Raw genomic sequence first — 16,730 nt, forward strand, 5'->3', positions numbered from 1 at the left:
TGGCAAATACGAGTTTATTTCTCCGTATTTAACTCAATTTGGAGCAGATTGCCTTTCTTCTAGCATAAAATAGCAAGATACTTTGCTTATATAAGACAAGGTAATTTGTCATATTACTACGTTTTCAAGTTGAAATATGAATTAAATATGTCTTGTGAACTAAAGTATTTTTTTTCGTTAACAGATTGCGTTGTGGGCATGTTTATTGTGTAAAAATATTACGTGATTCCGTTCGCTATTTTCACTTTATTTCATCGTAGTAGGAACCTTTACCATTACGTTACTTATCTTTTATTGGCTTGAAAACAATAGTAAAATGAGTTCTTTCAAGACCTGAAGTTTTGATTTAAAATGATTTTCTCTCAATTTTAACTACAGTTATGTTTGATTTAGTAAGTTTACTGGAGTTATATCTTTGTTGCCAATGCAGGATAATAGTACTACGTATATGGATGAAACTTGCAAACTTCGGTATATAGTGCCTTCAAACTCGACCGTAAACAAAATGAGAGCAATGTGTTTTAATCAAAACTATTGGGCATGAAAAGAACACATATTACTGTTTTCACTCCAATAAAAGATAAATACGTAAAGCTCGTAGTTTTCTGATGAGATAAAGTGAAAATATTGAAGGGAATCTGTTGATTTTTGTTTACGCAATAAACATGCCCTCAGCGCCATCTACTAACGAAAAATAACTAAATTTCATTCATAAACGATACATTTTCAAGTGATATTTCCACTTGAAAACACTTTGCATAACTTAAAATAACCTCTCATATAAATAAAGTATCTTGAGAATCATTTGCGCTAACTAGAAGCAAGAAAGTCACTCTGATTTGAGTTCAACACAGCAAAACAAACACACTCGCAATTGCCCTCAACTGATTTTCAAACCAAAACATGATTGCTGTTTGTATTTTAAATTACAAACAAATAGTAATATAAAAATACGTATAATATTATCGGATGCAGTGAAGTAATACATAGCTTTTTAAGAGATCCATGGAAAAGATGCATATCCATTGTTTGTATTTTATCATACGATACTAATATATGATTATTACATACTCGAATTTTATATCTCATGTAAGATGCGACCCCCTTAAAATCAGCTCCAAAATTAGGGCTTCAAAAGTCGCACGATACGCGAGTATATACGGTAACTCCTTTCATTCACTACTTGATAAGGGTATTAGCTAATCCACTGAAATATAGTCCCTAGCTTTAAACTAGCGTTTTAATGGGCCTTTTATACTTGAGATATATATACAGTATATAGATATATATATCTATATATATATGATATATATAGATATATATATATATATATATATATATATTAAAACTATAAAAGGCCCATTAAAATACTGGTTTAAAGCTAGGGTACTATATTTCAGTGGATTAACTAACACCCTTATCAAGTAGCGAATGAAAGGAGTTACCGTATATACTCGTGTATCATGTCGACTTTTGAAGCCCTAATTTTGGAGCTGATTTTTAAGGGGGTCGCATCTTACATGAGATATAAAATTTGAGTATGTAATAACCATATATTAGTATTGTTGATAAAATACAAACATAATGGATATGCATCTTTTCCATGGATCTTTTAAAAAGTTGTTATATATATATATATATATATATATATATATATATATATATATATATAATATATACATACACACACACACACACACACACATACATTCACAGTGGACCCAAGGTATTCACGGATTTCTCTCTGAACATTTCCCCCAATTATTCAAGGAAAATTCGCCTATTCGCAAAATTTTTCAGAGAAATATCCACAAATTCTTTTTTTTTTTTATCAATTTCATCATGAAATGCACTTTTTGTGATAAAATTTTTAAAAAACCAAGTATACAAATTTTTATTTATTATTATTATTATTTTTTTTTTTTGAGATTTAACTAATAAAATAGGAGGTTTTAAGCATTTTTATATGGGTTCCAACTATTTGCAGGTGAGTCTGGTACGCATCCCCTGCAAATACAAGGGGGACCACCGTGTTCGTGTGTGTGTATCTCTCTCTCTCTCTCTCTCTCTCTCTCTCTCTCTCTCTCTCTATATATATATATATATATATATATATATATAATATATATATATATATACCACAGGCAGTACCCGGGTTACGACGGTCTCGGCTTACGACGTTCCAAGGTTACGACGCATGTTCCAGGGTTACGACGCATGCTCCAGAGTTATGACGCCTACAAACGCTGATCTGGCAGATGAAATATGACACCAAAAATGCAAAATAATAACAATATTTAAATTTTTTTTATGAAAAATGCAATAAGAATGCAGTTTACATAGTTTTTGAATGCACCCAAAGCATTAAAAGTAAGTTTCTTAGGATTTTTAACGATGTCCGGCTTACGACGATTTTTCGCTTAAGACGCGGCTCAAGAACGGAACGCCCGTCATAGCCCAGGGACTGCCTCTGTGTGTGTGTGTGTATGTATGTACGTATATATATATATATATATATATATATATATATATATATATCACATATATATAACACATACATATAAAAAAATAAAAAAAGGTTTTTTAGCCACGAAGGGAAAAAAATGAAAAAACAAAAAACGATGTTTGTGCCGAGTACTTTTCGGTCCTATTCGGACCCTTTACTGAGGCATACTGATTTTACAAAGAATCACCACCCTGAGTCAAAAGAAGGCTTAATATACAAACTGACACTACAAATTAGCCATAAGGGCAATTTTTCACCCTACAGAGAGGAGGAGGAGTCATAGGCTAGCCACACCTTCAAGGATACCCGCGGTAAACAAGTGATTCTTCCAGAAAAACAGTACATTCTGAAAACAACACGGGAGCATATACAATTTAATATCATCAATTTTTACACAAATTTTCCCAACAAAAATTATTATTAATGAAAAGACGAAAGAAAATATAAATATATATATATATATATATATATATATATATATATATATATATATATATATATATATATATATATATCGAGCAAGAGAAAGAGGGAGAGAAAATATCGAACCAGAGAGAGAGAGAGAGAGAGAGAGAGAGAGAGAGAGAGAGAGAATTAATAACTATATACATGTGGGACTAATTTATTTAGGTTGTTTTTATTAGTGATTTGTATAATTGCTGATTCCAGTAAATTTCTTGAAACAATCATTAGATCTAGCAATTACCGAGGTATCACCCCAATTAATACAATGAGATTTTTCACTCAGATGGATAAACAGTGCATTTGAAGTCTGGGCTGTTCTAACTGAATACATATGCTGCTTAACCCGAACACATAAATTTTTACTAGACTGACCAACGTAAAACGATGGGCAATCCTTACAAGGAATTTCGTAAGTGTTGTTGTTATTTGTTACGGGACTATTCTTAATTAGCATATCTTTAATGGTATTGTTATAAGAGAACACTACATTAATTAAATGATTTAAATATTGATTTTATGGTTTCAAATCCACAAAAATTAGGTAAGCTAAGTCCATTTTTAGGGATTTCTTTTTCATTAATAGCAACATTATAAAACTTTTTATGAGCTTTTTGATAACATAAATCAATTAAATGAGGTGGGTAGCAGAGATCGTTTCCTATCTTTTTTATGTATTCTATTTCTTGGTCCAGGTATTGTGGACTCATGATACGCAAAGCGTGTAGGAACATAGAAGAAAAAATTGAAATTTTAATATTAAGATGGTGGCCAGAATAAAAATGTACATATGTTAAATTATTTGTGGGTTTTCTATAAATACTGAATTTGCATTGGAAAGATTCTCTATGTATTAATACATCTAGGAAAGGGATGACATTGTTATTTTCAATTTCAACAGTGAATTTTATGGATGGCACTAAATTATTCAATTTAGACAGTAAATCATTTACATCGATACCACCAGGTAAGACTACTAAGATATCATCGACCCCCCCCATATCTGGTTACAATTTTAAGGGGATAAGTGTGATATTCGGGAGGTGTCGTCTTTCAAAAAATTCCATATATAAGTTTGAAAGGAGAGGTGATAAAGGGTTACCCATGGCCATACCAAATATTTGTTGGTAATATTCTCCATTAAAAATAAATCTGCAATCACAAATACATAACTTAATTAGGAAATTATGTGACTAACGGACATAGGCAATTCATGCAGTACAAGTTCATTACTTAAATATTCTAGCACAGAGTCAATAGAGACTTTTGTAAACAAAGAACATACATCAAAACTGACAAAAAAATCGCTAGGGTTTAGTACAATGTTATTTAATTTTTCCACAAGATCAAGAGAATTCCGGATGTGTGAATTAGATACAGTTCCTAGTAGCGGGGATAACAGTTTAGTGACATATTTAGATAGTTTATAAGCAATTGATCCTACAGTACTAATAATTTGTCTCCCGTGTGCCGGAGGTGTTTCAGAGTGAGCGCGGAAGCGGAATTTTTTTTTTTTTTTTTTTTTTAAATCACAGCGCGCTTAGTTTTCAAGATTAAGAGTTCATTTTTGGCTCCTTTTTTTGTCATTGCCTGCAGTTTAGTATGCAACCATCAGAAATGAAAAAAATTATCATTATCATATATAAATAATGCGATATATGATAGCGCAAAAACGAAATTTCATATATAATTGTATTCAAATTGTGCTGTGCACAAAACGGTTAAAGGTAACAAGTTACTTTTTTTTTCGTTGTAATGTACACGAAATTGTAATCATTTTGGTATATAACACATTGTAAAACGATAAAAGCAACACAGAGAAAATATTATCACAAAATAATGCATGAATTCGTAACGCGCGGACGTAAACAAATATTTTTGTCAAAAATTCACCATAAATCTAAATATTGTCCTAGAGACTTCCAATTTCTTTCAAAATGAAGACAAATGATTGAATATTACTATACTGTAAGCGTATTAGCTTACAATTGCAGTTTTCGACCATATCTGACGAGTTAAGTTGACCGAATTTCGAATTTTTTTATATATATATTTTTTATATGCAATTATTTCGGAAATAAGAAAAGCTACAACCTTCAAATATTTTTCGTTTTATTCTACATAAAATTGCGCACATTTTCATATATAAAACTCTATGAAATGCCTAATATGAAACGGAGCAAATATTCCGAGAATGGTACGTACGCATTTCAGAGATTTTTGGCGGAGAATCCGCGCGCGGAGGGAAGGAAAGATTTTTTTTTAAATTCACCATAAATCTAAATATTTTGCTAGAGACTTCGAATTTGTTTCAAGATGAAGATAAATGACTGAATATTACTAGACTGTAAGAGTTTTAGCTTACAATTGCGTTTTTCAACCATTTCGGTAGTCAAAGTTGACCGAACGTGGTTTTTTTTCTATTTATCGTGATTTATATGCAAATATTTCAAAAATGAGAAAAGCTACAACCTTCAATTATTTTTAGTTGTATTCTACATGAAATTGCGCACATTTTCATATATAAAACTTTATGTAACGGCTAATTTAAAATGGTGCAAACATTACCACAATGGTATGATTTTTTCAGAAGAGTTACCGCGCGGACGTAAAGAAAATTTTATTTTTTCATAAATTCACCATAAATCGAAATATTGTGCTAGAGACTTCCAATTTGTTGCAAAATGAAGGTAAATGCTTGAATATTACTAGAATATAAGCGTTTTAGCTTACAATTGCGTTTTTTGACCATTTCGGTAGAGTCAAAGTTGACCAAAGGTTGAAATTTTGGCAATTATCGTTACTTATATGAAAATATCTCAAAACTGATAAAAGCTACAACCATGGGTTGTTTTTAGTTGTATTGTGCATGAAATTGCGCACATTTCCATTATAAAGCTTTATATAACGGCTAATTTAAAATGGTGCAAACATTACCACAATCGCATGTATGATTTTTTTCGGAAGAGTTACCGCGCGGACGTAAGGAAAAAGTTTTTTCATAAATTCACCATAAATCGAAATATTGTGCTAGAGACTTCCAATTAGTTGCAAAATTAAGGTAAATGATTGAATATTACAAAAATATAAGAGTTTTAGCTTACAATTGCGTTTTTCGACCATTTCGGTAGAGTCAAAGTTAACCGAAGGTTGAAATTTTGGCACTTATCGTTTATATGAAAATATCTCAAAACTGATAAAAGCTACAATCATGAGTATTTTATTGTTGTATTCTACATAAAAATGCGCACATTTTCATATATAATACTTCATGTAACGGCTAATTTACAATGGTACAAAAATTACGTCAAAGTGACGAAATAATTTCCGAGATGTGTCAGATACTTTTTAGTGCGGCAAGAAAGAAATTCGCGCTTGCGCGCCTGCGTAACTATTGTAAACAAAAAAACACCTTGATCTGTGAACTCCCAGCATCCCCCAAGGCGCGTGATTCAAAAGTTTTAGGCTGGTAGGCCTTTAAGTATTTTTCCGCAAATTAAAAAAAAAACTTTTGTAAGTCGACGTAAAATACGTCCAGTCGGCACACGGGAGACAGAAAATGTTGACGTAAAATACGTCCAGTCGGCGTAAGAGGGTTAATTGGGGTGATACCTCGGTAATTGATAGATCTAATGATTATGTTTCAAGAAATTTACTGGAATCGGCAATTATACAAATCACTAATAAAAACAACCTAAATCTTAGTCTGGGATGTACATTTGGACCCCATATATTTTGTAAGATGTTTATGAAGGACCTCAAAATAAATGAACAACTAATAAATTAGTCCCACATGTATATAGTTATTAATTCTCTCTCTCTGTCTGTCTGTCTGTCTGTCTCTCTCTCTGGTTCGATATTTTCTCTCCCTCTTTCTCTTGCTCGATATATATATATATATTTATATTTTCTTTCGTCTTTTCATTAATAATAATTTTTGTTGGGAAAATTTGTGTAAAAATTGATGATATTAAATTGTATATGCTCCCGTGTTGTTTTCAAAATGTACTGTTTTTCTGGAAGAATCACTTGTTTACCGCGGGTATCCTTGAAGGTGTGGCTAGCCGATGACTCCTCCTCCTCTCTGTAGAGTGAAAAATTGCCCTTATGGCTAATTTGGTAGTGTCAGTTTGTATATTAAGCCTTCTTTTGACTATGGTGTTCTTTGTAAAATCAGTATGCCTCAGTAAAGGGTCCGAATAGGACCGAAAGTACTCGGCCAACTCGTTTTTTCATTTTTTTCCTTCGTGGCAAAAAAACCTTTATTTATACATAGCATCACGTTTTATATACTTCGTGATCAAGTTATTCATACATATATCATATACATATATAAATCTACATATACATACACACACACACACACACATATATAATATATATGTATGTAAATATATATATGTATATATATATGTGTGTATACAGTGGACCGCCCGTATTCGCGGACTTCTCTCGGGAACGTTTCCCTGCATTATTCGTGGAAAATTCGCGCATTCGCTGTATTTATCTATGAGAAATATCCACAAATTCCTGGTTTTGTTATCAATTTCATCATAAAATGCACTTTTTGTGATAAAACTATTAAAAACCAAGTATGAACATTTTTAGTGGTTTTTCTTAAGTTTTAACTAACAAAATAGGCTGTTTTTAGCGTTTTTATAGGGGTTCCAAACACATTTGCAGATTCTACCATATTTGCTGGGGGGTCTGGTACGCCATCCCCCGCGATACGGGGGGACCCCTGTATATATATATGTATATATATATATATATATATATATATATATATATATATATATATATATATATATATATATATATATATGCAAATACCACAGGAAAATGAAAGGCAGAAATCCAAGCACTTTTATCTTTCCTAAGACATTCGTTCCTTGGCAATGTCTTAGTAAAGACAAAATTGCTTGGATTTCTGCCTATCATTTTCCTGTGGTATTCGCTTATTTAATGAAATCATGTGTACCTACTATGATTTTTTAAGCATATATATAATATATATATTAGCTGGCTCCGCTGGCTTGCGACTGGGGGCAGGTAACCAGAGGCCAGCTTGCTTTGAACAGGTAGTCCCGGGTTACGACTGGGGTTCCGTTCTTGAGATGCGTTGTAAGCCGGAATATTGTCAAAAATCCAAAGAAATCTTTACTTTTAATGGCTTGGATGCATTAAAAACTTTGTAAACTGCTTTCTAATGGCTTTTTCATTAAAAAAAACCTTCAAATATTGATTGTTTTGCATTTTGGAGTCATATTTTTTCTGCCAGATCAGCATTGCAAGTGCTGTAACCCAGGAACATGCGTCGTAAACCTGGAAGTAATTTCTGATAAATATAATTGGAAAGCATTGTAACTTCGGAACGTCGTAAGCCGGGGACTGCCTGTACAGCGGGCCCACCATATTCGCGTTCTCCAGATTCATGGACTCACACATTCACGGATTTCTCTCTGGAACATATTCCCCCATCATTCGCGGAAAATTCGCCCATTCGCTGTATTTTTCCATGAGAAATATTCACAAATTCCTTTTTTTTTTTTTTTAATCAATTTCATCACAAAATACACTTTTAGTGATGGAACTATTAAAAAACCAGGTATAAAATTTTTTAGTGGGTTTTGTTAAGTTTTAACTAACAAAATAGGAGGTTTTAAGCCTTTTTATATGGGTTCCAACTATTAGTGGTGTGTGTGTGTGTGTGTCTGGTATGCATCCCCCGCGAATACGAGTTGACCACTGTATCATCATTATTTTTCATCATAGAGGAAACATAAGAGTACATTTGAATTCCAAGTGAAAAAAACTATCGGAATACTATTTTCTTTACCACTAACATTAAACAAGTTAGCATGGCCAAATATCTGGCCTTATATTTGAATCAAAATGGCACATGGTTAAAAACCATCCCCTGAAATTGTTATTTATCATTGCAGAAAAGTACATGGAAGCATATTTGGAATCATGAAAAGTTCTATCAGAATATTCACATTTGTTTTTCTCAACAAATAATAATAAAGTAGTTCAGATGGCTGGATATCTGGTTCACCACGGGGTTAAATACCATACCCTATAAAATCTACAATATGGGCTGACTTTGTTCAGTTTGATCTGGTAGTTTTGCCATCTATAAGCAAATATGGGGATGGGACCATTCGACACGGCCGATTTGCCGCCGACAATTAGCCACCGCCAGTTCGCCTCCGAGACGTTTTGCCGCCGCCTATTCCTCACGGAAGATTATTCGCCGACGCTAATAGGTCGTTTGTTTTCATTGTTTTGATTTATTTTGTTTGGTTGTTAAATGTAATGAATAACTTTTGCAAAAAAGGTCGTTTTGTTCGAGTGTTTACAAAACAAAACAAAAATCCACATTATTTCTTTACCTAATATTTTTTTCCCAGTCTCCCTTAAGTCTTCAAAATGGAAACAGACATTCTTAGCAAACGTGGAAAAGAGAAGTTTCAGCACGATGGCTTCATGTAGGTTTTTGACAAATCATCCAAGAGTGATCCAAGCATCAAATTTTGGCGCTGAGAACAAAGGGGGCGATGTAATGGACGGATCCACACCAAGAGTAACACTGTGATAATGAATATGAATGAACACACCTATTCTGCTTCTGCAGCCAGTGTACAAGTTGCCAAAGTGAAAGCAAATTTAAAACACCGTGCAGAAGAATCACAGGAAGTACCTAGTGTTCTTATATATGAATGTATAGCTGATGTGCTTTCGTCAGTCCAAGAATCTTTACCAATGTTAAGCAGCATGAAGAAAATAATACGACGAAAAAGGAATGATATTAGCCTAGCGCCAGCAAACCCTACTGATCTTCAGCAGTTGGAGATTCCAATTGCAGTTTTATAAACCTGATAACTTAGCAGAAGAATATTTTCTTTTGGCCGATAGTGGACAAGGAAGTAATCGTATAATCATATTTGGACTGGAATCCTGGAAACATTATTTAGTAGAATTGACGTGGTTTGTGGACGGTACATTCAACGTAGCCCGTATTTTATTCTCTCAGGTATTTTGTATTCTGGCAAAAAAATTTGGAGTTCAACCAATTCTGTATACACTTCTAACAAATAAGCAACGTTCAACTTATGTACGAATGTTTGAAATGGTTAAATCATTGGTACCTAATGTAAGACCGCAGTGTATCCATTGTGACTTTGAACAAGCGGCTATTGGTGCTATGAGAATGTTTTCTTGGAGTCAAAATAAGAGGTTGTTTTTTTCATTTGGCACAAAGTATGCATAGACACATAGCTGCAGTTGGAGCAAGTCGTCAATACAACACCGAACCTGATTTTGCTTTAAAAGCCAAAATGATACTTGCTTTGGCTTTTGTGCCACATTGTGACCTTGGCATCTACACAGAAGCACTTGCAGACTTTTTGCCTCAAGAACTGTTACCAATACTAGATTGGTTTGAATTTACCTATATTGGTATCTACACTAGGCGCGGCAGTTGCCAAAGGGCGCCTTTGTTTCCCAATGATATATGGTCGCAATATGAGACAACTTTAAATGATGAAGATCGGACAAATAACCACGCAGAAGCAGCTCATCGAAGAATTGCTTTTGAACTCGGAGCAAACCACCCAACCATATGGAAATTCATAGGAACTTTAATGAAATTACGAAAAGGAAGAGATTTATATATGGAACAGCTGATAGCGGGGCGCCCACCACCATTAAAGCTAAAAAAATATCGAAATGCGGACGAAAGAATAAAAAAAATTGTTCTCGAATACAACGGTGAAAGAGACTCTTTGGAATATCTCAGAGGAATAGCCCATAACTATCAAATGAACTAAAGTTTTTATTTCTTTATTTTTGTTTATTTTTGATAATTTTTAGAATTAGTTTTTGTTGTAAACCAATAAGTCATTACAATGTTGGAATATCTTGAATGATTTTGAATATTTTTCCTAAACCAATAATTTTTTTTTTTTTATATCTTATTTTGTTAATTTGCACCTTGTAGTAGTAAAGATAAAATTGACTAAAATAATTAAAAGTTGTAGAGGGAAAAAACCCAAAACACACTGTATTTATATTTCTGGTGGCGAAATGACCCAAGTGACCAAAAGCTAGTAGCAAACTGGCGGTGGCGTATGGGCGGTGGCTAACTGTCGGCGGCGAATCATCACCAACCCGCAAATATATACATACATACATACTCCAACTGTCAGCTTTATATATATATATATATATATTCATTGAATAGAATGGCTTTTTCACTGTTTACCAGCTTTTTTGAAATTGATTCATATTTTCTAATTATTTTCTTCACTTCATTGTTCAGGTTACTAATGGACACATAATGGGGTTCTTCCATTTACTCCAGTATTTTTACAAAAACGCGACAGCTGTTTCGTCAACCTATACGTATTGACGTTATCAAGCGTACTGATACAAATATGAGCCTACATGCGTTTTGTGACGTCATGAGGACGGAAAGGTAGTACAATTGCCAGATACCTAGTTTTAAATATTTACAAAAGACTATAGTGAAACATAAAATAAGACAAATAAATAAAATGTTAACAGAAATTATATCAAAAGTTGAAAGTAAGTTATTATATACAAATTTTACATAAATATATATTAATTACATATATGTTTAATTAACAAATGTCAGTGTGCGCTCCTGTCCGCGTGTGGTAGTGATCTTGTTCCACGCGGGTGAAGGGCTGCCCTCCTACACGAGGGCAAAGATCGGTCTGCCTCGCGTTGGATGTTAAGGTTTGGGCGTTGTGTGGCGATGCTGACGGCTTCTGATATCAATAAACGATTGTAGTTGCCTTCCTTGTGGATTATTTTGGTGTTTGTGAGAAGTTCTTGCAAGGATGGTTTTTTATTGTGGGTATCCACAAAGTGCTGGTGAATAGCACCTTGGTTTCTGTGGGCCTGCATGCGACGTTTGAGTGTAGTTGTTGTGTGTCCGATATAGCATTTTTGGGGGGACTGACATTGCTCGTCAGCACAGACAAACTTGTAAACTATATCAGATTCAACCTCTTTCTCCGTCGATGGAGCCGTACTATTTTTCATTACCAGTGAGGCCGTAAGATTTGGCTTGCAGTAAATTCTTGCTGTTATTTTGTTATATGGTGCTAGGGGGGTGGTTCCTCTTCGCAGTATACCAAGGAGGGCTTTCCTTTCGTCTTCGTGGTGTTTGTTGTATGATACAACAAACACCACGAAGACGAAAGGAAAGCCCTCCTTGGTATACTGCGAAGAGGAACCACCCCCCTAGCACCATATAACAAAATAACAGCAAGAATTTACTGCAAGCCAAATCTTACGGCCTCACTGGTAATGAAAAATAGTACGGCTCCATCGACGGAGAAAGAGGTTGAATCTGATATAGTTTACAAGTTTGTCTGTGCTGACGAGCAATGTCAGTCCCCCCAAAAATGCTATATCGGACACACAACAACTACACTCAAACGTCGCATGCAGGCCCACAGAAACCAAGGTGCTATTCACCAGCACTTTGTGGATACCCACAATAAAAAACCATCCTTGCAAGAACTTCTCACAAACACCAAAATAATCCACAAGGAAGGCAACTACAATCGTTTATTGATATCAGAAGCCGTCAGCATCGCCACACAACGCCCAAACCTTAACATCCAACGCGAGGCAGACCGATCTTTGCCCTCGTGTAGGAGGGCAGCCCTTCACCCGCGTGGAACAAGATCACTACCACACGCGGACAGGAGCGCACACTGACATTTGTTAATTAAACATATATGTAATTAATATATATTTATGTAAAATTTGTATATAATAACTTACTTTCAACTTTTGATATAATTTCTGTTAACATTTTATTTATTTGTCTTATTTTATGTTTCACTATAGTCTTTTGTAAATATATAAAACTAGGTATCTGGCAATTGTACTACCTTTCCGTCCTCATGACGTCACAAAACGCATGTAGGCTCATATTTGTATCAGTACGCTTGATAACGTCAATACGTATAGGTTGACGAAACAGCTGTCGCGTTTTTGTAAAAATACTGGAGTAAATGGAAGAACCCCATTATGTGTCCATTAGTAACCTGAACAATGAAGTGAAGAAAATAATTAGAAAATATGAATCAATTTCAAAAAAGCTGGTAAACAGTGAAAAAGCCATTCTATTCAATGAATATATATATATATATATATATATATATATATATAATATAATATATATATATAGATATATACTATATAATATATAATATATATATATAATATGCATACATACACTGTACTGCTTATAATGTCACATATATTTAACACATCTTTAATCTTGGTATAAAGACCAAATGGATACAAAAAGGATATGCTCATAAAGACAAGAAATACTATAATAAAAGTTGTTGTAATAAAGGCCAAATTTTATGACTTACCTTCTGTGCTTCCACTAGATGATTCAGCAGTCATTTGTTCAGATCCAATTCCAGAATTATAATCAAAAGTAAGCTCTTCCCCTTTCTTAATATCTCTACAGGCAAATAAGGCCAGTCTGGGCAGATCTGGATCCAAGCAGTTCACCCATACATTGAAAACCACTAAGTTAGGGTCACACTGTAAACAAGAAATATTCAAATTAAATAGTGATATCAAGAGACCTCAACATATATTTCCTTGGTGTATTAGGTCACAATGTTTAAACTATGCTACAATAAAAAAAATTACACATGCAACTTCATACTTCTGTTTCACTGTCACCAACTAAAAATCCTGCCTTTAATTGTCAACAGTAATCTCTTACAATTTGTGAACTTCAGGAGACTACTTCAGCACATTAATTAAACATGCAAATTATCAACTTACAAAATACTGTCCTCCTAGATGCACAAAGAGTAAAAGAAAAAACCTTTAGTAAAAAATGACTTTATTCCTTTTTTAAGTACAGCCTTAGCTCTTAAAACTGGCACCGTTGGGACAAGACTACCGACAGACCACAAAATATCCTGGATGACAAAAATCCCTCTTTAAAAACCCCCTTTGTAAACAGTTTCACCAGCTCTTTCCACATACATATTGCTGTGTAATCAAAAATAGAATAAAGCTTATGGATATTCACTTTCATTCGTTCCTTATGAAAACTCTGGCCTGCTCCACAAGCATCCCCCCAGAAATGCTTACACCTTCACTACACTGGAGCTTAAACCACCATATAAGCAAACTGTTGAATTCTGATCTGGCACCTACCAATGCTTTCTGTCACTTCAAAACTTTTCTAGCTCGTAGTTTTCTGCAAAAACATATAAACCTGCTGCTTTTGTTTCTTTAAACCTTCACAAGAGAGAGAGAGAGAGAGAGAGAGAGAGAGAGAGAGAGAGAGAGAGAGAGAGAGAGAGAGAGAGAGAGAGAGAGAGAGAGAGAGAAACTATTGCCCCTGGTTAGGTTGTTACACGAAGATATCTATTTGTAAAAGTCAAATAATACAGTCGTGTTAAGAATAATGATAATTTAAGTGAAACTTGTTTAACTTACTGTATGGAATTATACTTTATCCAATAGTCATACAATTATTGTATTATAATTCATGAACATAACAAGCATTCTGCTAATGTTTACATTCTTAAAATCATCAGCTGATAGCATTTTACATACAATCATCGTTTAAGCCATTAGTTGCTACACGAAATGCATTTAGATTCTATTTTTTTGAAATTATCAAAGCTGGGTTTAAAAATGCAATTCACTATAATTATAAATGCTGTAAATTAAATGAAGCAAAGCTGTGTTTTTAAAGCCAGTATAGGATATTGCTTTTTGCCTCTGTTAAAAGATTTTGTGGCCTGTGCATTAATTGTTTCTCCCACAACTACTACAGTCAATTTTGTGGAGCAAACTTTCTTACCACTTTCTTCTCTGTGGTGTTAAGGATGGGCACAACTTTTATTTTTATTAACAATCACTGTAACATTTTCTTCCCCACTGCATTAAGGCTGAATAAAGATTCACTTTCATTTATGGAAGTCAACATTGAAAATTAGGACATTTTTAACAGGTCGACCACTGTAACGCAACCCTCAATAAATGTGTTAGTAAATGAAATCAGCAGACCCTTTCTAGATTCAATTATTTGTCAGTACTTGCTGTTGTTTACGCCAGTATCTTGCACACAGTAGTAAGTGGTTGTTAATTACTATAAGATATAGTAATGAATATTTAGACAGTCACAAGGTTGTAAGCCAGATTTAAAGTACGTATAAGGATTTGCTTTTAACCTAAAGAACATTTGCTTCTAGGCATAGTTAAAAGCTAATTCTGATACTATATGAATTATCAATCACATATACCAAAACTGAGTGTAATCTACTGTACATACATTGGATGATACGATATATACATAGTTTATGCAAATTACAGTTCATTTGTATACTTTTTATTTTTTAGTTTCAAAGAATGTGTTTGTTGGAAATAAACTGCGCTTGCGTATTTATGGAGCAAGCTTCAGTTCCAAATTCCAAAAAATAAAATATGTACAGCCACCCTCATAGCCACTCAAGAACTAATGGCAGGTGGTTAAAAAAATATCCCATGTAATGGGAGTTGCCAGACCATGGAGTGCCAGATTTGAGGTCAGACTGTACTATTAATATGTTTATCAAGTAATAATTTATTCATAACTCAAAATGCAAGGTTACTAATTTTTTTTTATTAGCTTGGTGGTCAAGTAAACTGCTATAACATAAAATCTGAGTAGTTTATTTCATGTATAAAAAAAGCACCCCAGATTTCATACATTATCTCAGAAGAGATTTATGAAACCCTAAACATAAAAAATTCTCTTCATACTTTCTTTATTCAGCCCAAAATAAAGGTGATTATGTTCCAAGTGTTCAGTTTAAAATTTCTCGACACAAATATTTGGAATTTATGTTATAGATTTGGTGAAGCCTGAGAATCTCTTCCATCAGTGGTACCCTGTTATTGCTTAAAAAAATAAAATAATCTATGCCTAGCAGTATCAAGGAACACTATTGCAATATATATTCAAAATACAGTAATACCTTGAGATACGAGTAAAATTCGTCCCTGGACTGATCTTGCAAGTCAGTTTGCTTGTATCTCAATTCAATTTTTCCCATATTAAACTGAAATAGTTTAATCCGTTCCGGCCCTCTAAATATATCCAAATCAATTACAGTAAGTCCTCAGGTTACGCCGGTCTCGACTTACGATGTTTCGTGGTTACGAACGCGCCCCCATAAAAATATAAAAAATAATATTTTGCGTCGTTCCGTCTTACGCGGTTTAGCGTCGTAAGCAACGTAAACAAACGCGAACTAGTTCCGGGCGCACGGCGGAAGAATACGCTTTGTGGGGGAGAGGACGGCGTCGCTTCGCTACGCTCATTCCTCGCCCATACGCCATTTTGGTTGTTTACACTGCCTCTCTCTCCCTCGTGTTGTATCGTTTTTGTAACTTTTTGCTCTTTGTTATGGCTCCCAAGCGCAAGGCGGACTCTTCTGATGGTAGTGCATCGAAGAAAAGAAAGGCCATCACCATGGAAATTAAAGTGGACATTATAAAGCGATCTGAGAAGGGAGAAACGCCAACAAACATTGGCCGCTCGCTTGGCCTTAGCCGTTCGACCGTTGCTACCATTATCAAAGATAAAGAGCGCATCATTGAACATGTGAAAGGATCTGCTCCTATGAAAGCGACAGTGATAACTAAGCAGCGTAGTGGTCTAATAATTGAAATGGAAAGGTTATTGGTGCAACTT

At 34.1% G+C, this 16,730-nt stretch overlaps 1 protein-coding gene across 1 annotated transcript in view; it reads right to left on the reverse strand.

Annotated features, from left to right (window-relative positions):
* The window catches only part of LOC135202565 (histone-lysine N-methyltransferase SUV39H2-like), a 294,666-nt gene that overhangs the window by 10,394 nt on the left and 267,542 nt on the right, over positions 1-16,730 (reverse strand). Inside the window, exon 11 of the mRNA XM_064232058.1 lies at positions 13,393-13,570. Coding sequence (XP_064088128.1) covers positions 13,393-13,570 — 178 coding nt within the window. The remainder of the gene's footprint in view (positions 1-13,392; positions 13,571-16,730) is intronic.

Source organism: Macrobrachium nipponense, chromosome 30 (assembly GCF_015104395.2).
Source record: "Macrobrachium nipponense isolate FS-2020 chromosome 30, ASM1510439v2, whole genome shotgun sequence".
Classification (NCBI taxonomy): Eukaryota; Metazoa; Arthropoda; class Malacostraca; order Decapoda; family Palaemonidae; genus Macrobrachium; species Macrobrachium nipponense.